Source organism: Ustilago hordei (genome assembly GCF_900519145.1).
Source record: "Ustilago hordei strain Uho2 genome assembly, contig: UHO2_contig_01, whole genome shotgun sequence".
NCBI lineage: Eukaryota > Fungi > Basidiomycota > Ustilaginomycetes > Ustilaginales > Ustilaginaceae > Ustilago > Ustilago hordei.
In genome coordinates this window covers 492,361-514,001 of record NW_024545270.1, presented here as the reverse complement: position 1 = coordinate 514,001, position 21,641 = coordinate 492,361, and the positions used below count along the sequence as shown (strand labels likewise).

The following is a 21,641-nucleotide window of genomic DNA, read 5'->3' as shown; positions in this document are numbered from 1 at the left end:
TTGACATGAGTGTCCAGTGTGTCAACTGAGAGCTTAAGGTGATCCCTGGACCACAGTGGATGACTACCTTTGGTTCTATGACATGAGCTGGACCACAGGTTGCTATGAACCACCTTCAGTGTTGATCATATCCAGACCACTGGTTCTATGAACTGCCTTCAGATGTCAGTGAGCAGTGATACAACACATGCACTACAATGGAAGCAATCTACTTGTGATTGCAACTATGCTGACTGAAAACTAATGTATACTTATGTTGCAGTGATAACTAGTTTATGGTGTAGAGTGGATGGGGATCCACTCACTTGCTATGAGGAGCATGGTTATATACCATCCCAGCAATGTCACCTGCGACACTGCTCCTGTCCTGTGAGGCCCCTTCGACTCCATGTCTCCTCCTCTTTCCCACTGCTTTTCCATCCACACTAGATTGCTGCTCATGTCATATCCCTTGACCTTTGTGGATGGATGGCCACTCACTGCTTCATCTCCATTGGGGGCCATCCCACTTCATCCAAGTGGTGACTCACCCCCCCCCCCTCCCCCACTCTCATTACTCCATGTCATTGGTGCCCACCTGCTGGCACCAACTTCAATGTCATGTAGGGCCCCTACCTCATCCAGTGGCAACCCCAGGTGTCCTCCCCTTCTAGCCTTTTATTGTACAAACACCCTTGCCATTGATCTCTGCAGGACATGTCATACAATCCAGTTTATTGCAGATTCCAGTGTGATTCATGATACCCTTATTGCTTGTACCAATCTAGATGAGATCTGCCTTAGAGCCACTTCTCCTACAGATTTCAGTGGGCTCTATTGCAAGTCCTATGATCTGCCCAATTCCTTGATTCCCATGCTCCCTTCATATGACTTGACAGATCTTCCTGATTCCTGCACATCCCGTCCCATGACAGTATTGTCAGCTGGAACTCACACATCCAGAAATGTGTCACCAGTTCAGAAGTCAAAGCTGAATATATTGCTGGTTTGGCAGCCACCAGAGAGGTGCTGTTTCACAGACACCTCCTCTGTGGTTTTGGTTTTGGAGATCATACACTGGTCATGTTTACCAATAACACAGGTTGTATTCAAGTGACAAATGATGTAGCCATGCATACCAAACTTAAACATATCAACACAAAATATCATCTCATCCAAGACCATGTACAAGAAGGGGATATCGAGATTAAGTATATTAAGACCATTGATAATATTGCTGATTTCCTTATGAAGCCAGTTTCCCAGAACCTCTTATCACACACTCAAAATAGACTGGGAATGGTCAATATCAGACCATACGATCACTCAGTTAGCAAAGGGGGGAGTTAAAGCATGTGGTTCCTTGGCAAGAAGCATGTGACCCCTCAGAGTACACATGCATCTATGCCAAGCCCACATTTAAACACCAACCTCACTCACTCAGGCTTGGCACATTACCCAGACTGACTGCCAAGCATCAGGATGCTGGCTAATAGATAGCTGGTGTCTTTCCTTCACTATAGTTTCTCAATCATGTTTCAGCCTGATCAGCTCAGTATCATACACACATATAGAGGGCATTGAGGCATATATAACTGCTTGATTCATCATGTACTTAGGAATGATTCATCATCGCAATCGACACTTGTGATCATTGACTTCGACGCACGCTCTTCAACAACAAACCAAAAAAGAAACCAAAGATCGGCACGGGCCAACTCCTTGCCGTCTCTTCCCCTCCCCCCTCCCCCTTCCCCCTCTCTCCCCTCTTCACTACAACCACCACGCACTCTCAAACCATCTTTTACGATCTTCTAGCAACAATGAAGCCCGTCATTCTGTACACCGCGGGCACGCCCAACGGCCAAAAATGCTCCAACTTCACCGAAGAACTCCGCTCGGCCTACCCTGACTTTCAAGTGGAATACGTTCCCATCAGCCTGGGCAAGAACGAACAGAAAGAAGCCTGGTTTCTCGAAATCAACCCCAACGGTCGAATCCCCGCATTAAAAGACCCCAATAGAGGCGGCCACTGCGTCTTCGAAAGCGCTGCGATCATCCTTTATCTCGAAAAATACTATGATCCAAAACATATCTTTAGTTGGACGGATCAAGGAGATGGCATTGATAAACGCTCTGAGGTGCTTAGTTGGATCTTCTTTGTCCATGGTGGAATTGGTTTGTATCAACTCTTATAGCAGGTGAGAAGAGAGATGGGATTGTCGCTGACGAAAACCATTTTTGCTTTTGGCGGGATTGAATAGGTCCGATGCAAGGTAAGCCTTCCTTCTTTGCACCCCTCTCCCCCTCGTCCCTTTGCTTTCTCAAAGGCTAACTCGGTTATGCTTTGCATCTTGGTCTGTGATGGTAGGTCAAGCAAACCACTTCGTCCGATATGCACCAGAGGACATACCATACGGCAAAACACGCTACGTTGACGAAACTAAACGGCTCTATTCCGTTCTCGATTCTCGGCTTCGTACCCACCCCTGGCTTGTCGGTGACAAGTACTCCATCGCCGATATCAACGCCTATCCTTGGTTACAGTACTACAAATGGGCTGGCTTGGAGGATGAAGATGTTCCCCAAAGCGTCAAAGATTATATCGATAGAAACTGGGAAAGAGCAGCGGTGAAGGAGGGGATGAAGGTTCCAGGTGGCAACTTGGAGTGGATCGAAAAAATGAGAAGCAAAGATTTCTTTGAGAAACATGCGGACGAGGCTGAGAAGGTAAGTCCATTACTCACCAGAGACTGTGGCTATCCAGAGGAATAGCATAGCTGACCAAAACTTGTGCTTTGTGTGCCAACGGCGAGTCAGAAAGCAGCTGAGGCCTCAAAGTGGATTCAAGATGCAATGAAGAAAGATCCCCAGTCGAAGGTTTAAACGCCCTTCCAACTTGTCACCATGACATGCTTCGTCCCAACATGACCGTCTATGCTCTACTGAAATACGAAACCCAACTGTGTCCCTTGACCAGCGTCGATCGGCCTACTTTCCTGTCGCACTTTCCTGTCGCACACTCAAGACGGCTCCTGTTGAGAAAAGGATGCAATGTAATGCTAAGCAGCATGAGATTTGGTGCGGTTGCTAGTGCTACAAAAGGGAAAGAAAAAAAAAAAAGAAAAGAAGAAAAAGCCTATACGACTTCGTAAACAGCCATCACAAGACAAGCCAAAGCGACGTACGGACTTAATCGTTCACCTGTTCCAGCGGAGGTTGCAATGGACCAAAAGGTCAGCTTTTCTTTCATTCACGTCGGAAACCAGAGAAGAGAGGCAAGGGGGAAGCTTACCGATGCGAGCTGATTTGAAAAACACTCCTAAGAACCCTTCTTTGTTCCGATCGATCAATGCTGGTGCAGTAGCTCGCACATATGTGCAGGTGCAAATGATAAGCAGGACTACGCGGAGGAGCGAGTGAAAGTTGAACAGCGCCGACTGCCGCAAGACAAGAAGCCAAGAGCACAATTTTCCATCATAAACAAGTACACAGCGTCAGTCAAGTAGCAGTAACACCAACGCAAGCAACAGTCTGCGACGAAGAGACCTACCATTCTGACCCTGTGTTATTGTGTTGAACTTCAGGCGACTGCACGTGCCGAAGGGTAATACAGCTAGCGATGACGGGTAGGAGCGGCTTCGAAGGCGTACCGAATGCGAAGATCGCCTGGTACCCTGCTCGTTGCTTCTGGCTGCAAGCCAGCTGTGGGAGGATGGGTAGCGAAGCGTCCGAGGAATGGCACGATGGCGGACTACGTGGAGATGATGATGGTGCGGTGGAAAACAGGCTTGTCCGTGCGATCTTGGACAGTCTGTGCACGGAGGCCAATTTCCGCGGGTGAAAGTGTGTGTGTATGTTGGAATGTAACATCCCGACAAAAATGCTGGCAGCACACGTGACATCACTTTCAGAAGTAATCGGATACAGAATCGTACGATCGGGCCGATCTTGCTATGCCATCGACCTCTTGTCGCATCATTCGACATTGCCTCGCTCCCCTTGATCAGAACTACCTTCCCTGCACACAAGCCTCAAACACGACAAACCTCGAACTCGTCAAAACACAGACCGTATCGCCTGCAAACAATGACATGTCAAGGCCCACCCCTCGGTCGAAGCGACTACTCACGATGGCGTCTACGAGTTTCCGACGGCGGTCGACATGTATGGCACTACCTCCGTGACGATGCTGAATGCAAAGCATGGCCGCAAAGCATTCAAGACAAGTACTGGCTCGGTCTTCCCACCGACCTTCCGCAACTGCCGAGAGCCAAAATACCGCTTGATGCAGCCAAAAACGGCCTCTCGTTCTACCGCAACCTCCAGTCTTCCGACGGTCACTGGGCAGGTGAATATGGAGGACCGATGTTCCTTCTCCCCGGTATCGTCATCGGGATGTATGTCACCAAGACTCCGATTCCGGAAGAATGGAGGATCGAAATCGCTCGCTATTTGTGGCACCGAGCGAATAAGGATGATGGTGGCTGGGGGATTCATATTGAAGCATCTTCAACCGTCTTCGGCACTGCTCTTAATTACACCCTGCTCCGTTTGATCCGGGTGAGTGCCGATCATCCTATGATGGTCAAGGCGAGGGGGACGTTGCATAAGTTGGGTGGTGCGACGGGCATTCCCTCTTGGGGGAAATTGTGGTTGGCCATCCTGAATTGTTATGAATGGGAGGGGATGAACCCTATTCCTCCCGAGCTTTGGTTGTTGCCCGATTGGCTTCCCATCCACCCCTGGAGATGGTGGATCCATACACGCATGGTTTACATCCCTATGGGCTATCTTTGGGGGAGGAGATTCAAAGCCGAGATGGACCCACTCATCGCTTCCCTCCGCGAGGAATTGTACGTTCAGCCGTATGAGTCGATCGACTGGCCATCTCAACGTGGCAACATTGCCCAAGTAGACACCTTCTACCCGCACACCAAAACTCTCAAAACCCTCATGGCTCTCGTCGGTGCCTACGACCACTGTCACATCCCCGCTCTCCGCAAAGCTGGCATCCAACGTGCATACGATCTTTTGGTGCTGGAAGACGAAAACACATCCTACCAGTGTCTCGGACCGGTCAACAAGATGCTCAACTACATCGCTCGTTGGGATGTTCAAGGCCATGATAGTCACGCAATGCGAATGCATCGTGAAAAGCTCAAGGATTTCATGTGGATCGGTGCAGAAGGAATGATGATGACAGGTACCAACGGCTCTCAGCTCTGGGATACTGCTTTCATCGCTCAAGCTATGGTCGATTCCGGTCTTGCTGCATCCCCGGAAAACAAACAGCTCACCCAAAAACTGCTCGATTGGCTGGACGACTGTCAAATCCGCTCCAACCCACAGCATCACAAAACATGCTACCGATTCGCCACCAAAGGCGCATGGCCATTCTCCACCAAAGAACAAGGATATGTAGTATCCGACTGCACCGGAGAAGGCCTCAAAGCAGTCATCATGCTGCAAGAAAACGTTGCTTACCTCGGCAAGCAAGTGTCTCGCGAACGCATGCACGACTCGATCGACCTCCTACTTACAATGCAAAACAGCGGTGGTGGATTTGCGAGTTACGAGAGGATCAATGGACCTGCGATGCTCGAGCTGATCAACCCAGCAGAGGTGTTTGGAGATATTATGATTGAATACGCCTATCCCGAATGCACTACTTCCGTCGTTACCGCCCTGCTCAAGTTCACCAAAATCGACGACTATAGGAAGCAAGATATCAAAAGCACCGTGCATAGCGCAGTCAAGTATATTCTAAAGGCGCAGAGAAAGGATGGAAGTTGGTTCGGAAGTTGGGCCATCTGTTTTACTTATGCGACCATGTTCGCGGTGGAAAGCCTGATGTTGGCTGGACATACGTATGAGAATAGCGATGCGATTAGGAAAGCCTGTGAATTTCTGGAGAGTAAACAGATGCTCGATGGCGGTTGGGGCGAGACTTACGAGGCAAGTTGTCCATCCTTCCTTGCTTTCTTGAGTCGATGGAAGCGGTGAGTGTAGAAAGCTGACATTGATTCTTCTTTTCATGTTGTGGTGGTGGGCAACAGTCCTGTGTGAAAGGAGTCTACACGCATGCGGCTAAATCGCAAGTTGTACAGACAGCTTGGGTTGTTATCACGTTGCTTCATGCCAAGTATCCGAAGAAGGATCGAATCAAGAAGGCCGTCAAGGTGATCATGGATCGCCAGCTTAGCGATGGATCTTGGGCCCAAGAACAGATCGAGGGCATTTTCAATAGGTATGTCGCCAACACCGATGCAGACCGATGCAGCATTACAACCGAGCCTTAACGTCTGCGCTCTGCCCCATTTCTCAATCTTGCTCGCTTCCGTCCCCCTTTGCGCAATACAGAAACTGTAAGTGTTCCCGCTCAGCAAGAAGAGCTGACCAAAGATTGGGATAGTCCGAGCTGACCCTTACCACACACTACACACTCTGTTTGATGTGGACGACAGGTGCGATCTCCTATCCGAACTACAAGTTCAGTTTCACCATCTGGGCGCTTGGGAAAGCTGCTCGCGAACTGGACTGGAACTGACCCGAGCTAGGCATCTAATGGAATTGTCTTTCTCTCGTCTCTTTCGACCAGTGTGCGAGTGAAGCTAGGTGGGATCCGGGGTTCAAGCAGGTCCGGCCTCTTGAGCCGCTTCTGAATTGTTTGGCTCTGGTAAGGAGCGAGCAGTGCCCTGCTTGTTCTGCGATGGAACGACAGGTTTGAGATGCGGGATACCCATCTTCGACTCCAGCTCGAACCATGGGTTTTCCATGAAAGAGGTCTGAAAGAAGCCGAGTTCCGCTGGTTGCGGTGCCAATGCCGGGTCTCGAGATGGGTCTGATAGTGGGGTGAATGGTGCTGAGCCGCCGCCTCGGTGACCGCCTCGGGTTCCTCGTCCACGACCACCACCAGGGCCGCCCCGATGTGGTCCATGTCCTCGAGCAGCCTGTGATCGTCGGCCTCGATTGGGTGGGGTGTAGGAGTTCATGATGGCTGAGCAACCAAAAAAAGCACTGCTGGGTTGCTGGCTTTTGATCGAAATGCCGATTCAACCGACGAGGTGGTGTTGGGTGGCAAGAAGATGATGGTTGGCAAGGTGATGGTTGGCAAGGTCAGTTGAATGGGTTGCGACACGTCACGTGCGACACATCACGTGCGACACATCACGTGCGACACATCACGTGCGACACATCACGTGCGACACAATTCCACACACACTGCTCTTGTGCATCGGTAAATTACTGATTTCTCAGCCTTGGCCCATTTCTCTTCTTGCTTGCTAACTTTCCTTCCCACTCACCACCACCACCCCTTCCTCACCGCATAGGAAAGCTGGACCATACAGCATGTCATCAGGCTCAAATCGCAAGGGCCTGTTGCCCACATCCCAAGACAACCCGAGCAACACCGCCTCCAATGTTGCCAATCCACCTCCTTCCGTCCAACGTCGCTCCTCCCAACCGCTTCCCGGTATTTCGGCCACTGCCTCCTCACTCCGCAGTCGTAGAGTCCGTTCCACCTCCGCTGACTCGACAGGCTCCATTCCAGAACTCAGCGGCATCGATGATGAAGCTCCTGGCGACTACGATCCTGGCATGCAGCCTTCCACTACCAGTCGCTCTGCTCGAAGCCATCTCCCCGCCAACTTGCTGAGAGCTGCTCTTGTGCCTGCTGGCTCATCCCAGAACCAGTCCAACAAGCCAGGATCCAACGCAAGCGCCCAAGCACCCAAAAGAATCGCCCCTGCTGCCCCACTCTCGCCCCCTCCTGCACCATCGAATCGTTTCAAGGGTACTCCTGCTCGTGCAACTCGCTACTCGCTTCCCGTACGGGCAGAGAAACCAGTCCGAACCACAAAGACATCTGGAAAACACGTCGTCTTGCCCTCCGAATCGCAGCTTGCACCTTTGCCTGGTGAGGAAGATGATGATGACGATGACGATGACGATGACGACGAGGAAGAGTCGGAGGAAGAAGAACAAGTGACGGATGATCAAACCGATGATGCAGATCAATCTGCTACTGTAGGAAAGACAGCTGTGTCTGGTCAAGATACCAAACCAACCTCGGATTCACAAGCTGTTCTGCTTGGGGGTCGCGGTGTTGGTCGAGCCCTGGAAGTCGTTGGTGCTACCAAGCCACCTGCCAAAGTGCCCGTCACTACTCCTCGACCCGGTCCTACCATCCCATCGAATCGACACACAGCACCTGCTCCAGTATCCGGCAAGCTCGTCACCCCAGCTGCTAAGGGGTCGCAACGACCTGCAGCGTCTTCCGCCCTTGCTCGTGCCGCTGTCTCTTCCGTCTCTGCTGCGCAGGCACGTCATGCACAAAAGGCGAAACCGAAAGCTGCCACTACTTTCCGTGGCGCTGCTACCCGTGCCCCGCCTCTTCGACCGCATAAGTCGGGACCTGTGTATCACACATTCGAACGCATGCCTCCGAGTGCTAGACTCATGACTCCACTCCCTCGCTTGACCGCATACAGTATCTCCACGTCCATCCATCTAGGTACGCTTCTGGGCTTCTTGCGTCGTGAGCACGGCGTCAAGCCCCGTCTCTACGACGAGTGTGCTTATGCAGTCTATACAAAGCCGCTCTTGCCTGGGTTCGGACGTGCAAATGTCAGGTCTGCTCCGGAACCACGCAGTGCTAGCCCCGGTGCCGAGTCAAGGCGCGAGAGGGAGTTGGAACAGCGAGAAGAGTTTGGTTACCTCGGAACGTATTTCGAGCATCGGCAGGAGGAGGAAGAGGACATTGATCAAGATGGTTATATCAAGGGTGGTGAGGGACGTGGTTCCCATAGCGAGAGTCGAAGGAGGGGTGGTGGAGAGACTTCGGCTTGGGAGAGTGAGGCCGAGAGGTGGACTCCCGGTGAAAGAAGAGCTAGTCGCCAAGAAGCAATGCTGGTTGATCGAGATCGAGATCAAGCTCAACGTATTCCAGAGGGTAGCGGTAGCGCTCATGCTCGAACGCAGTCGACGGATAGCAGCACTCTTCCTGTCAGCAGTAGTCTGGATGATGAGGATCAAGGTATGCTTGCTACTCCACTTGCTAGACCTGCTCGTGCTCCACGTAAGGCTTCCGATAGCGATACCGAAGCGGATGCGGGTACGGGTGGAGAACCAAGATCTTTCTTACTCGAACGTCGTCGTGCAAGTCAGAGCTCTGTTTCTGACGTTGAAGCTCTACCGCCTTACCGTCGTTCTGCATCCCGCACCGACATCGCAACTGATCAGAACGAGCTAGCTATCAACATCTCCGACTCAGCCGGTGCACGCGATATGATGCTCCAACAACGTGCCGAAGAACGAGGCGAAAGCAAACGCATGGCTCATTCCTATCCATCCAACGAACTCAGCATGAATTCCGATCTGGACGAAATCCCCGCCAACCCTTCTCCCTCCCCCCACGAAACTCAAAGTGCTTGCTTAACACAACCTTCGGCCCTTAACCCCCTCCAATCTCTGGACGAAACAACCGTGGCCGACCGCTTCCCCACCTCCAACGCCAACGCCAACGCCAACGCCGAACCCCCTTCCTCCTCTCGTAAGCCTGATGACTCGCAAAACGAGGCATCGCAACCGAAAGAGCGCCGAACGCGAAAGTTGCGTAGACGAAAACGTCGTTACGCAGGCCCCAACATGGCTTCTCACAATCACGACACTTCCGCCAACCTAGACACGGCGCGACCTATTCTCGAAGCGCTCCAATCCGCCGAACTCGTTATCCTTCCCTACGGAGTACTGGTAATGTACAACTTTTCGGCCGCCGAGGAGCGAAGGATCATTGAAGATGTTCTCTCCTCCGGATGTGCAAGAGAACGGATGGATGAAGGGGCAAGAGAGACGGAGGCTTTCCATTTCTGTTACGATCCCAACATCTCTGCTCCTAGGATTTTCAACGATTTCTTTACTTTCCGTGCCCCCAACCACCTCTTGAAGCTTTCTCTCGCTCACGCCATTGCCCAATCCACGAAACTTTCCGTGTTCGAAGAACGAATGCAAGCAACGCTAGAGCTCACAAGTCATATTCCAAAGCAAATGGCCAGCACTGGCGAGTTGAAGCTAAAGAGGAGAGAGGCACTACGCTTGACTGGAAGGTTGTTCAAGTTGAGGGTAGATGTCAACTTGACCAGTAACGTCTTGGATACTCCAGAGTTGTTCTGGTCCGAAGCAAGTTTGAAAGCGTTGTACGATGCGATTAGGGATTATTTGGAGATTGATGAGAGGGTTGAGAATTTGAATGAAAGGTTGGCCGTTGCCAATGATTTGTTGGAGATCATACATGAACATATTGCCAATACGGCCATGTCGAAGATGTAAGTGGTCCAACCCGCAGCAGCCTTACTCTACTCGACTTGGTCAGGATGGGATTGATTGCTGACGCTGATTCTTATTCTTTCTTTCTTTCTTTTTTTTTTTTTTGGTGATGGTAGTACATGGATTGTGATTATCCTGATTATCGTGGCATGTGCCGTAGCAGTGGGTGAGATTTCAGCAAGGTTCATTGTAGGAGCGAACAGAACCGCGGAGGAAGGGTTGAGGATCATCAGGGCTGCACAGCTGTTGGTTGCTCAGTCGCAGGGCGAGGCGCAGTCGTTAGGGATTGGGCAAGGCGGGTCTTATCTTGCCTTGCCTGAGTCGCTTTAGTCTCTCGCGATGTGGATTGTGCTAGCAAGCAGCGCTTTCTTTTCTATTCCAGCATGTGTGTATTCTTGATGCCCATCTGAGGATGTGTTGCTTGATAAACTCGCCTTCATCGATGATTTGTGATTTGGATATGGTGTCAGTCTATGGCCTGTCTCTTTCGCTGCATGGTCTGTGCGCGCAACTTCGGATCATCGGCAAGAATTAATTTTCAGTTTTACAGTCACGTCCAAAATTGCCCTGCATCTAATTAATTTGATATGGTCTTCTCAGGTCCCTTTCATGATGATGACCAGTACCCTTTGTTCTCTTTGACAACACCCACTTTGGGTGGTATGGTTGCAAAGCTTTGATAGCCTGCTATCAGAATACATGAGAAAAAAGGATGGTCCCACCAAAGAATATGCTGGAATTTAGGTTGCCACTTTTTGAAGCCCCTCCTCCTCCTCCTCAATTAATTCTGTACCTTGTGTAACTCATCACTTTGCACAGAATTGAGCTAACAGACCATGCTTGAAACTTTGTATGATTGTAGTATGATATAAATGAAGATGTTTCAGGGTGTTTTGATGAGCTTAGGACAACATCTGGCAATACTGCTGCCAACATGGCAAGGAGGGCAAAAAATTGATATGGGGAGGACTAAATACACCACTGCTCACCTATTACAGGTCAAAGAGCTGCTCCAAGCAGGTTTCTCAACAAGGGAGATAGCAACTAAACTGTCTATCAACAAATCCAGCATTGCTGAACTGGCAAAATGGGTACCAGAGAGTGAATATGTGAAAAGGACCCCTGGGAGGTCCTCCTCTCCTCACACCAACAGGCATTACTCACCAGAGGAATTAGCAAGAATTCTTATACTTCAGCTACTGAAGCTTCAGCCCACTGGCTATGGAACTATCAACTTCATTTGTCCAGACAAACCATTACACATGCACTGAAGCAAGCTGGACTTAAGTTTAGGGCAAAAGAAGAAAACCCTTGCTCACAGATAAACATAGAAAGGCAAGGAGGGTGTTTGCCAAGGAGTATAGACATTGGACTGTTGAACAATGGAAGAATGTCATCTGGAGTGATGAATGCAAGGTTCAACACATTGGAAAGGGCTTGGAAAAACAATACTGGTCCATGGATGTCAACTATGATATCTATATACCTACACTGCAGGGGGGTTGACCACAGCATCATGATTTGGGGGTGTATGACCTGGGCAGGCCTAGGTCTAATGGTCTATATAGATGACAAACTGAATTCAGAGTGTTACATTGAGTTGCTGGAGGAAGTGGTGCCTGGTAGCATCTTGAAGTGGAAGAATATACAGAGAATTCCACCAAGGGATAAATTGAACTTTCAGCAAGACAATGCCTGCCCTCACACTGCCAAAGTCACCAAGGAGTACCTGGAGGAGGTCAAACTCAATGTATTGCCCTGGCCTGCAATGTCTCCAGACCTGAATCCTATAGAACATGTGTGGCAGCAGCTGAAAAAGCAGCTATATCAGTAAAGATATATTATCAACAACAAAGCTCAACTCATTACAGCTATCAACAGGTTTTGGGCAATGTTTCCCAAGGAATCAGTCCAGGCACTCATAAAGTCGATGCCCAGTGTCATGGGCCTGGATGCGCAGGAAGCAGGAAGACCTGTCAAGTCATATGAAGGGAGTGCAGGAATTGAGAGATTGGGCAGATCATGGGAGCTGCAGTAGAGGTCACCAAGATCTGTAAAATAGAAGGCTCTATGACAGATCTGACCTAGATCAGCACAAGCAATAATGGTACCACAAGCCTCACCAGGATCTGTGGTAAACAAGGTTGTATTACATATTCTGCAGAGATTAGGGACAAGGAGGATTGCACAACAGATCCATTGGAGACAAGTGGCAAGGACTTTCGAGGGCACCACCAGATGAGGGAGGGGCCCTACATGATGATGAAGTTGGCACAAGAAGATGAGGGCTGAAGCCAAGAGGTAGATGAAAGAGGGGGTGGGGGAGTGTGCACTGTCAGTAAGATGAAGTGGGGTGACCCCTATTGACAATGAGGGGGAGCTGGCCCTCATAGCCACAGACACAAGAAGAGCAAGAGCTGCCAAGGATGAGACACAATGGCAGTGCCTCTGACACAGTGCTTGAGGAGGGAGTACACCCCTTGGTATAGCAGGAGCAGTGTTGCAGGCAACTCTGTGAGAGGTGTTGTTATAAGACATGCATTCTATTCATGGAAGTTGAGTGGATCCCCATCCACTCTACACCATACACAACTAGTTATCACTTCACATAAGTATACATTAGTTTTCAGTCAGCAAAAGTTGCAATCAAGTAGATTGCATCCATCATAGTGTGTGTGTTGTATCACCACTCACTGGCATCCAAATGTGGTTCATAGCAAACCAGCAGTCTGGATAACAATAGAACCAAAGGCAGTTGTCCACTGTGGTCCAGGGATCACCTCAAGCACTCAGTTGACACACTGGACACTTGTGTCAGTGCTACCAATTGTATCACTCACACCAGACCTTGGTGTAGTTGCAATACATTCATCATTATTGATCATGCCAAGCTACCTCTGGATGGAGTGTCCACACCAGTTAGTCAAAACCTGCAATAGCAAAACCACTACTACATCTTCAGATGAGAAAAGCAATAGAGAAGCCTCTACTACATATCTCAACAAGAATCATAATACACAAGACATTACCACATATCTCGACAGGATTCATAATAGATGTGTTCCTGTCACAGATATCAGGTTTTAGGCATGCAACCGCTGACACCCAGGAGGTTACAGGCTGTATGGGTTGCAAAAGGGGGCCATACAAAATACTAAAGTATAGTATATAGTAATTTAGGAGGAGCTTTACACTCAAAAAAAGTTGTGGCACTTTCACTGTGCACAAATGTGGTCCAATCACAACAAAACTTATATGAACTTGTAGCTCTCAATCTCAGCTTTCCAACAATATGCCACAAGCTACACTTCATTGAGGATACCTGCTCTTCAGAAGCCAAGTTGATGTGTGGTGATGAGCAATTAATTATCCTAAAAGATGCTGGGCAATTTTGGATGCGACTGTATTTAAAAAGGCGCTCCATACGACACACGATTGATATTAGTAAAGAAGTTTTCGGTCCCGATAACTGGTGATTAGGGAGAGTCCGAGTATGATGTCACTACTTCTTTAAGGCAGAAACATATATACTCGATTGACTAAAGGAATGTGGTGAGAGCCTAGTGCTCTCTGTCTTGTATATATACATCTGAGTGGCACTTCCCAAAGGTGGGAGTACCCCTAGCTAATGATCTACCATGACAACGGGTGGGGCTACGTTGCGCCCGATCTCTTGTCAGATCGGTCCTCCTGAATCTCTGATCAGATCGACCTGTCCCGATCCTTCCACCATCGGCTTGTGTCACCTCTCATTATCATGTTGGATCGGTACCTTTGTCAACGATGAGCTTCTAAATTTTTTACATTCCCAACTCAAGCTCAGCTGCACACCTCCTTCCACCACCAACGACCATCACCCACCAACCTGGCCACTTTGTTGCAATTCAAGATGGCCGACACAGCCACCGCTAGCGCAACGGCCAGCAGTAGTATCACCAACAGTCTCTCCTCCACCATCCCCGATTCGGAATGGAAGCACCCCGTCTACGGCCCAACTGAGAAATATACTCCTGGCATCGCCCCCATCAAACCTGAATACCTCCTACCCAAACCACCCTCCGCCGCTCTGCAGACAAAAGCTATTGACGATGATGCAGCGGAGAGATGCACGAATCCAGCCTCCAACTCGTCTTCTTCCAACACCAACATTGGCGCTGAGAGTGGGGGAGAAGCGGGGAAGAAGTTAAAAGGAGCAGCACGCAAACGAGCACGAAGAGAAGAAGCTGCCGCACTAGCCGCCTCCCAACCTTCTGGAAAGAAGAGCAAGGCAGGGGAGAAAGGTGGACAGAATAAAGCTCGTCAATTCGCCTCCTTCAAGGATGGTAAGCGCTACTGTCATGGGTTTCTTTCGAGAGGCGAGGAGGGATGTAAGTTCGCCAGGGAGGGCGGGGAGAAAGGGTGTAGGTTTAGCCATGATTTGGTAGGGTATCTCCAAGCGAAAGATAAGGATGTCTTTCTTCCGCCTGTACCACATGCAGAATTGGAAAAGTTATCAGAGGAGCAGAAACAGCAGTGGTTGAGAGAACAATACTCTTTAAGCCTCCTCCCATCGTCGGCGGGCGATGGAGTTCAAACCTTCGTCCGACCCAACACATCCCCCTCAACAGAGAAGGCGGAAGAAGTGGCAAAGGCTCAAGTGGATCCAGCACATCAGAGCCTGGACCTAACCACATCGTGTCCCATTTTTGCGGTCAAGGGATTTTGTACTATGGGTTGGAAGTGTCGTTTCCTTGGCTCCCATGTTAGAATTGTAGGAGCTTCGAGTTTGATTGATAAGGATGGGGGCAGTGGGTTTGCAGCAAGTGGATTGGAATTGGTCAGGGATGAACAGAGGCTTAAAGCTTGGAGAGAGCGACCGCGTGCGTTTACCCTTGCAAACAAGCATGCGGAGCATGATGCGGATCAAGAGGAGTTAAATTTTGGCACAGGCGCAGGGATGAAGTCTATGCGTGTTCGCAAATACCCTTTGCCCAAGACGAAGGCTGTGTTGAGGTATTTGGAGCAGGAAAGTAAGCAGTTGGCCAAGGTGGATCCTCAGGGATCGACTGCTGGGAAAGCGCCGGTTCCGATCGAGATTGTGGAAGAGGCTGTTGCTGCCCATAACAACCGCCCTTTTCCCGCTGCTCCTCCTGCTGCTGGTGATGTTGGTGGTGGGATGGGAGAGGGGGATATTGAAGAACTGGAGAACGCCATCTGCAACTCCACTTGCTCTGCTGTTGCTACTCGCGTAGCTGAAGCAGCCAACGCTTCGACCGGGATTGATATCGCGCGCATCCGCCCATCAGAAAAACGTCGTCTAAACTGGAAAGGGGAACTTTATCTCGCTCCCTTAACCACCACTGGAAACCTTCCTTTCCGCCGGATCTGCGCCTCGTTTGGCTCCGACATTCACTGTGGAGAAATGGGTCTCGCCGAATCTTTCCTCCACGGAAACGCTTCCGAGTGGTCTCTCGTTCGCCGCCACGCCTCGGAACGAATCTTTGGTACTCAATTATGCGGTGGCAAACCCGATCTACTCGTCCCCGTAGCCGAAGCGTTGAAGGCCGAGATCGGAGATGGGTTGGATTTTGTCGATATCAATTGCGGATGCCCCATCGACTTGGTTTACAACAAAGGGGCCGGTTCTGCTCTCCTGGATCATCCAAGCAAGCTTTCTAAGATCGTCAGAGGAATGAATGCAGTCCTCGGGGATACACCTCTCACGATCAAGTTAAGGACGGGAACAGGAGCAAAGCAGACAACCCACAAGATCTTCGCCAAGGTTCAAACCGAATGGGGTGCCTCTGCTGCCACTTTACACGGTAGGAGTAGGAAACAGAGATACAAGAACGATGCCGATTGGGGCTACATTGCCACTTGCGCCCGCACTCTGCGATCTTCCGTCCAACAATGGAACGAAGAAAGTCGGTATGCCGACGAACCAGAAATGGTGCCCATTCCCATCTATGGAAATGGAGACGTGTACAGCTGGCAAGACTACTACGAACGCCTATCCCGGACCGCAGTAGACGGCGAAATGATTGCGAGAGGCGCACTGATCAAGCCTTGGCTGTTGACGGAAATCAAGGAAAGGAGGGATTGGGATATTAGTTCCAGAGAGAGATTGGATGTGTTCAGGCAGTTTGCCGAGTATGGTCTGAGTCATTGGGGAAGTGATACACATGGAGTGAACACAACTAGGAGGTTTATGTGTGAGATGATGAGTTTCACCCATCGCTACGTTCCCACTGGCTTGTTGGAGTTTCTGCCCGCGAGGATGAATGACAGACCGCCGCTTTTCAAGGGGAGGGATGAGCTGGAGACCTTGTTAGCTAGTGCCAGAGGAAAGGATTGGGTCAAGTTGAGTGAGATGTTCCTGGGCAAGGCGACGGAAGGTTGGAGTTTCACTCCGAAACACAAAAGTAATGCCTATGGGGATGCGGAGGGGGCCGAGCAGCAGGGATAGGGAGAGGGTCGAGCGATTGATTTGTGTTGCGAATGATGATTGATTTGTATCCTGTTGCTACTGAAGTTGTATGTGGGAAGTGTGTGCTGTTTGATGTTGAAGAGCGTAGCGACGATGACGACGGGAGTCCAACTGAGAAAGGGCTGTTAGAGCGTGAGAGCGAAACATGCTTGATGGGTCCGATTTGGGCGATTCTAAAAGTCATTCTTCATCGTCCAAATTGGACGTTTTCAAAGCAACTCGGCCATTTCCTTGATGATTGCAATCAATGTTACTGCCACTGGAAGCTGCAGCCTCGTTCGGCTCATATTGACTCAGATACCACAGCCAGATGACACATATCTGATAGAAAGACAACAATTCCATTCTGGAACACCAAGGTAAATATATATAAAAGGAGCCAACCATTGAGATCAACTACATGTCCAGAGTATGACAACTGCTGGAAGACTCGGCTTGATCCCTTGCCACTTTTTTTCCCCACCTTGTACCTCTTGTCAACCTTGCTCTTCCTCTTCCTTGAAATCCAGGTCATCTTTGACCCTCTCCAGCTGTTCCCTTGCCTTTGCAGCATCCTTACTTCTCTTAGCCATTTTTTCCTCCATGTTCATGCTGGCATTCCACACATGACAATGCTCCATATTCTTTCCATTGTTCTCTACACACATTGCTTTGGCCACCTCCTCATCCAAGAACTCCTTGTACCCCTGCTTGTACTCCTTCCTTTTCTTACTCTGCAATGCTGGCAGAGCTTTTGTGGAATGCATCACTGACTTATATCCTTTCTTGGCTTTCATGCAAAGTGTATTGTAGTTCTGCTGGGCATAGCAGCCATTGAATTGAGGGTACAGGTGCTCAATCTCCACATCACTCATGGCTTTCATGCTCAGAGGAATGTATGGCAGTAATTGTGAAAGCTTGTACTTGTTGTTGGTGCTGACAGCCTTGATGACACTATTGTCACCAGCATGAAGGATCAGAAACTTGTGGTCATTGACAAGATGGGAAACAAAAGTAATCTTACTGGCTGAACCTTGGTTCTAATGGTGGTGACAACAACAGACAGGACAGATTATTGTTTTTTGTCCAAAGTCAAAAGGCAACCAAATGGAACTTTCGAACTTCTTTGTATTGTTGGCCTCAACAATGGTGGTTTACTGGTCTGGTCAATGATGCCTGTGATGTACAAGTATGTCTTAGCATCTGCATCTGGCCTTGTATACCAGTCTTGAACAATGCAAGAGGCAACAGGGCAGACAAAGAAGGTGGTTTGCTTCCATTGCTAAAAGCTGCAGGTGAACTGCATGCAGATGTTGTCAAAGTCCAAGTTGTGGGAGGACATGGCATCATAATGCTTTTGGAAGCATTTGGGGGAGCATGGTCAGTGTCATCAAGAGGGGAGTATTTGCTGCAGACAAAACAACAGAACTGTTTTTGTTTGTCTTTAAGAAAAATGTTGAAGATCTTGGAGACTTTGACAAGCTTTCTTGCCCAACTTCTTCTCCATCTGGTCCAAGTGAAATGTCTTGTTGCAGGAGGGGCAGAAGTGAGAGGCACTGTGCAGAAGCCACTGAAGCAAGCTGGCATCAGAACCATGTCTAACACTGCCATTGTTGAATGGATGAGGTTGCTGTGCAACAGATATGAATGACAGCATGTTTGCGCTTGTCAGTGCCAAGAGACCAACTAGAGCATCTTTGAAAGGGAGCTTGACACCACTGTTGATCAGGTGGAATGTGTCAATAATCCCATCTGTCACAGGGCCTGTGCAGAAAACCCTGGACAGGCATTGGATGCACAGAGTGCATGTAATGCGAAATTGGTCGAGTCCCAGGTTTCTGACCGATTTCAGCGAAAACAATCAGAATGAGCCCATTTGAAAGATATTGCAGGCTGCACTGCAAAAGGAGATCATCAATGCAACAAGAGTCATGCAACCACATAGAATTGAAGGGACACCTGCCACTTGGGATGAAGTGGGTGATACCCCTCTTCTACAATGAAGTCACAGGCAGGACTGGTGGACTTGGTAGAGGCAGAAGCTCACTTTCACACAAGGCCAGGAGAAGTAGGAGGAGCATGGGAAGTGTCAAGGAAATGCCCACGCCACTCATGAGGAGGAGAGGCAGTGTTGCAGGCAACACTGTCCATACATGTATATATATCTTCACTTTGTTGCAGTAGAAGAGTGGATCCTCATCCACTCTTTATTATCTGGCTATAGGTGCAACAATAACAGTCCTTTCAAGTATTGTCTTCAGCTGCAATCCAGTCCTGGCTAGTCAGGCATATGCAAGCATGCTACCTGCCCTCACAGACAGACCAAGACAGACACACATGGAAGCAGCCAAAACTCTAACATTATTTTTTGGCCATTTCTTCCTGATGAATTCCCCTGGGTTGAATTAGCGGCGGTCGCTAATTCTGTTACGCACGCATCGACGCCCCTCTCTCCCTCTCTTGCAATATTTCCAGTCAAATGCACCGACCACCACGACCACGACGATCACCAGACCAACATTAGATCTCGTCGACATCATCAATCATCGTCACACCATCATCTTCCCCCTCGATACCTTCACCACACCTCACACCCTCAGCTCGCTCTCTCACATCAACCTTGAGTACAGATAGGATAACTTCAAAGGAAAGGGTATCGGTGGTTACAAAGGTCGTCAGAGATGGTCTCAACTTTATACCTCGCCGGAGGATCCGGTTTGACCACCCTTTCCGCTGTGGGATTGTATATGCTTTTGACAGGTAAGTTCAATCGCCTTGCCCTCCCATGTTCGTTCTGATGTGCTGCTGTGCTAACACCTTTCCCCGCTCTCTTACTTTGTGCTCGCTCGCACAAACAGGCAAGGGTGAAGCATTCAACATAGGACAATTCCTGGAAGAAACCTCTCCTTACGCATGGGCAATGATCGGTATCGGACTTTGCATCGGTCTTTCTGTCATCGGTGCTGGGTGGGGAATCTTTATCACAGGTGCAAGCATTCTGGGTGCTGGTGTAAGAGCTCCTAGGATTACAACCAAGAATTTGGTTTCGTAAGTTGATCATCCCTTCCTCACGATCAGGTGCATTCTGGTGTGTTCTTTTCGGCTGACTTTGGGTTTTGCTTTCTACCGAACCCTCGCTGTCTCTTCCGGGCACGCTTCTTGTGGATCGTCTATCTGATACACCATCCCCGCTTACGCTCGCTCACCATCCCCGCTTACGCTCGCTCGAATACACTCGAATGCTCCTTGCAACCTCGCTCGCATTCAACCTCATCCGCTCGCATCCCGCATCCCGCATCCAAACTCGCTCGTTGCAACAGAATCATCTTCTGCGAAGTCGTAGCAATTTACGGCGTCATCATGGCCATCGTATTCTCCGCTAAAATCACAGGCAACTTGGAGGGGGGAACAGATGGGTTGTGGACACCCAACAACTATCTCACTGGACATGTGCTCTTTTGGGGTGGCTTGACGGTTGGAATGTGTAATTTGTGTTGTGGAGTCGCGGTGGGTATTACGGGTAGTAATGCTGCGGTGGCTGATGCAGCTGATCCACAGTTGTTTGTCAAGATCCTGATCGTAGAGGTTTTTAGTAGCATCTTGGGGCTGTTTGGGTTGATTGTCGGATTGATTATGACGGGGACTGCTGAAGAGTTCAAGTGAAATCACCTGGGGTCGATGGTGGTGGGGGACGGGAGAAGAGAAGGAGAGCAGGAGAAGGGAGAGCAAGGAGGCAAGGAGGCAAGGAGGCAAGGAGGCAAGGAGGCAAGGAGGAATTTGTTTGTACGGCTAACTTGTATCCAAATGCCATGTTGCGACGTATTACAGCTTGCACAAGCTTCTGCTTGACGCAGGCAAGAGACGAGAGACACTCTTGTTCCAGCATAGTGCGCAGCTGTGCGAGTGTCGTTGCGCTCAACACCTCTCAGATTCGAGATGCTGAAAGTGGTTCGTATTCCCCGTATTCCCGTTGATCAAGCTCAGATCTGTTGGACAACTCAGAAGCACCATCTTTCGCACACACTGCCAGAGAAGATTGTGAGATAAGGATGCAAAGTGTATGCATCCAAAGTACAAGTCCGCTGCAAGCGTTTGCTTATCCGTTGCTTGCTATCGCTGTCAGCATAGCTCATCCTCCGAAAGCCACCGCCTACGATTTCACCTAACAAAAGCCCATCTAAGACACCTTTCTGCGGCCCAACTCTCTCTCGGCTGTATGTTCAGTGACTGAGTTTAGCTTTCCCTCGGAAGCGTCTCCTGGTGATGGTTTTTTTACCGTTTTTGGTTTTGATTCGGGCCAAGAATCCATGTCTACGTTTCCGGATTCGTTGAGATGGTTGATATTCGGATCCGTAGGTTACTGTTCTTACTTGCTCCCCGACTGTTCCTACATTTTTGTTCGATGCGAGTGGGGAGAGGACTGAGCTTGTGCTTGTGCCTCCGAAGAGAGGTGATGTGAATTGTGGTCGACGGAGTAATGGGCAAGGTACGAGTTTTGGTGTAGATGTGCGAACAAGTGGTGTGGTGGGGGAAGAGGTTGATGCGATGGGTGTTGGGATAGCGGTAAGTGTAGGTGTGGCGATATGTGTGGTGGTGGTGCGGGTTGCTGCCCGTAAGAGGGGACGGAAAGGTGATAGACGAGGCATTGCTTGCTATGGCTTTTGAGGGGTGATCCTGTGCATTGGTTGATCATGGTAACGAGGAAGAAAGTGCAAAAGATATATGGAAACAATTCTTGCACACTTTTTGCACACTTTTTGCTCACGTGACTCGAGCTGAAATTTAACAGAATATATCTTCGTTTTTGGGGCTCCGTGAAATAAGTTAAAGTTTTCGTATGATTGATGATGATGGTGGGACAGAGGGAGAGAGAGAGAGCATGAAGAGA

At 49.5% G+C, this 21,641-nt stretch overlaps 10 protein-coding genes across 10 annotated transcripts; 7 read left to right on the top strand and 3 right to left on the bottom strand.

Annotated features, from left to right (window-relative positions):
- Window positions 1-1,802: 1,802 nt before the first annotated feature.
- On the top strand, window positions 1,803-2,865 carry UHO2_00151 (putative theta class glutathione s-transferase; the record flags this gene model as incomplete). The annotated part of the gene is made up of 4 exons (XM_041556771.1): window positions 1,803-2,157; window positions 2,244-2,255; window positions 2,351-2,709; window positions 2,800-2,865. The coding sequence occupies 4 exons, from the start codon at window positions 1,803-1,805 to the stop codon at window positions 2,863-2,865; spliced, it is 792 nt and encodes a 263-aa protein (XP_041412705.1).
- Window positions 2,866-4,068: 1,203 nt separating this feature from the next.
- Window positions 4,069-5,985, top strand: UHO2_00150 (putative lanosterol synthase; the record flags this gene model as incomplete). The annotated part of the gene is made up of 1 exon (XM_041556770.1): window positions 4,069-5,985. The coding sequence occupies one exon, from the start codon at window positions 4,069-4,071 to the stop codon at window positions 5,983-5,985; it is 1,917 nt and encodes a 638-aa protein (XP_041412704.1).
- Window positions 5,986-6,611: 626 nt separating this feature from the next.
- Window positions 6,612-6,974, bottom strand: UHO2_00149 (uncharacterized protein; the record flags this gene model as incomplete). Its single annotated transcript, XM_041556769.1, has 1 exon — window positions 6,612-6,974. The coding sequence occupies one exon, from the start codon at window positions 6,972-6,974 to the stop codon at window positions 6,612-6,614; it is 363 nt and encodes a 120-aa protein (XP_041412703.1).
- Window positions 6,975-7,332: 358 nt separating this feature from the next.
- Window positions 7,333-10,638, top strand: UHO2_00148 (uncharacterized protein; the record flags this gene model as incomplete). The annotated part of the gene is made up of 2 exons (XM_041556768.1): window positions 7,333-10,307; window positions 10,425-10,638. 2 exons carry the CDS (start codon window positions 7,333-7,335, stop codon window positions 10,636-10,638), a joined length of 3,189 nt encoding a protein of 1,062 aa, XP_041412702.1.
- Window positions 10,639-11,267: 629 nt separating this feature from the next.
- Window positions 11,268-12,142, top strand: UHO2_00147 (uncharacterized protein; the record flags this gene model as incomplete). Its single annotated transcript, XM_041556767.1, has 2 exons — window positions 11,268-11,399; window positions 11,462-12,142. The coding sequence occupies 2 exons, from the start codon at window positions 11,268-11,270 to the stop codon at window positions 12,140-12,142; spliced, it is 813 nt and encodes a 270-aa protein (XP_041412701.1).
- A 602-nt stretch (window positions 12,143-12,744) lies between these two features.
- UHO2_00146 (uncharacterized protein) lies at window positions 12,745-13,395 on the top strand (the record flags this gene model as incomplete). Its single annotated transcript, XM_041556766.1, has 2 exons — window positions 12,745-12,977; window positions 13,026-13,395. 2 exons carry the CDS (start codon window positions 12,745-12,747, stop codon window positions 13,393-13,395), a joined length of 603 nt encoding a protein of 200 aa, XP_041412700.1.
- Window positions 13,396-14,197: 802 nt separating this feature from the next.
- Window positions 14,198-16,753, top strand: UHO2_00145 (uncharacterized protein; the record flags this gene model as incomplete). The annotated part of the gene is made up of 1 exon (XM_041556765.1): window positions 14,198-16,753. One exon carries the CDS (start codon window positions 14,198-14,200, stop codon window positions 16,751-16,753), a length of 2,556 nt encoding a protein of 851 aa, XP_041412699.1.
- Window positions 16,754-17,250: 497 nt separating this feature from the next.
- Window positions 17,251-18,364, bottom strand: UHO2_00144 (uncharacterized protein; the record flags this gene model as incomplete). The annotated part of the gene is made up of 2 exons (XM_041556764.1): window positions 17,251-17,793; window positions 17,912-18,364. 2 exons carry the CDS (start codon window positions 18,362-18,364, stop codon window positions 17,251-17,253), a joined length of 996 nt encoding a protein of 331 aa, XP_041412698.1.
- A 1,070-nt stretch (window positions 18,365-19,434) lies between these two features.
- On the top strand, window positions 19,435-20,416 carry UHO2_00143 (putative PPA1 - H+-ATPase 23 KD subunit, vacuolar; the record flags this gene model as incomplete). Its single annotated transcript, XM_041556763.1, has 3 exons — window positions 19,435-19,513; window positions 19,612-19,801; window positions 20,074-20,416. The coding sequence occupies 3 exons, from the start codon at window positions 19,435-19,437 to the stop codon at window positions 20,414-20,416; spliced, it is 612 nt and encodes a 203-aa protein (XP_041412697.1).
- Window positions 20,417-20,973: 557 nt separating this feature from the next.
- UHO2_00142 (uncharacterized protein) lies at window positions 20,974-21,399 on the bottom strand (the record flags this gene model as incomplete). Its single annotated transcript, XM_041556762.1, has 1 exon — window positions 20,974-21,399. One exon carries the CDS (start codon window positions 21,397-21,399, stop codon window positions 20,974-20,976), a length of 426 nt encoding a protein of 141 aa, XP_041412696.1.
- Window positions 21,400-21,641: the final 242 nt, after the last annotated feature.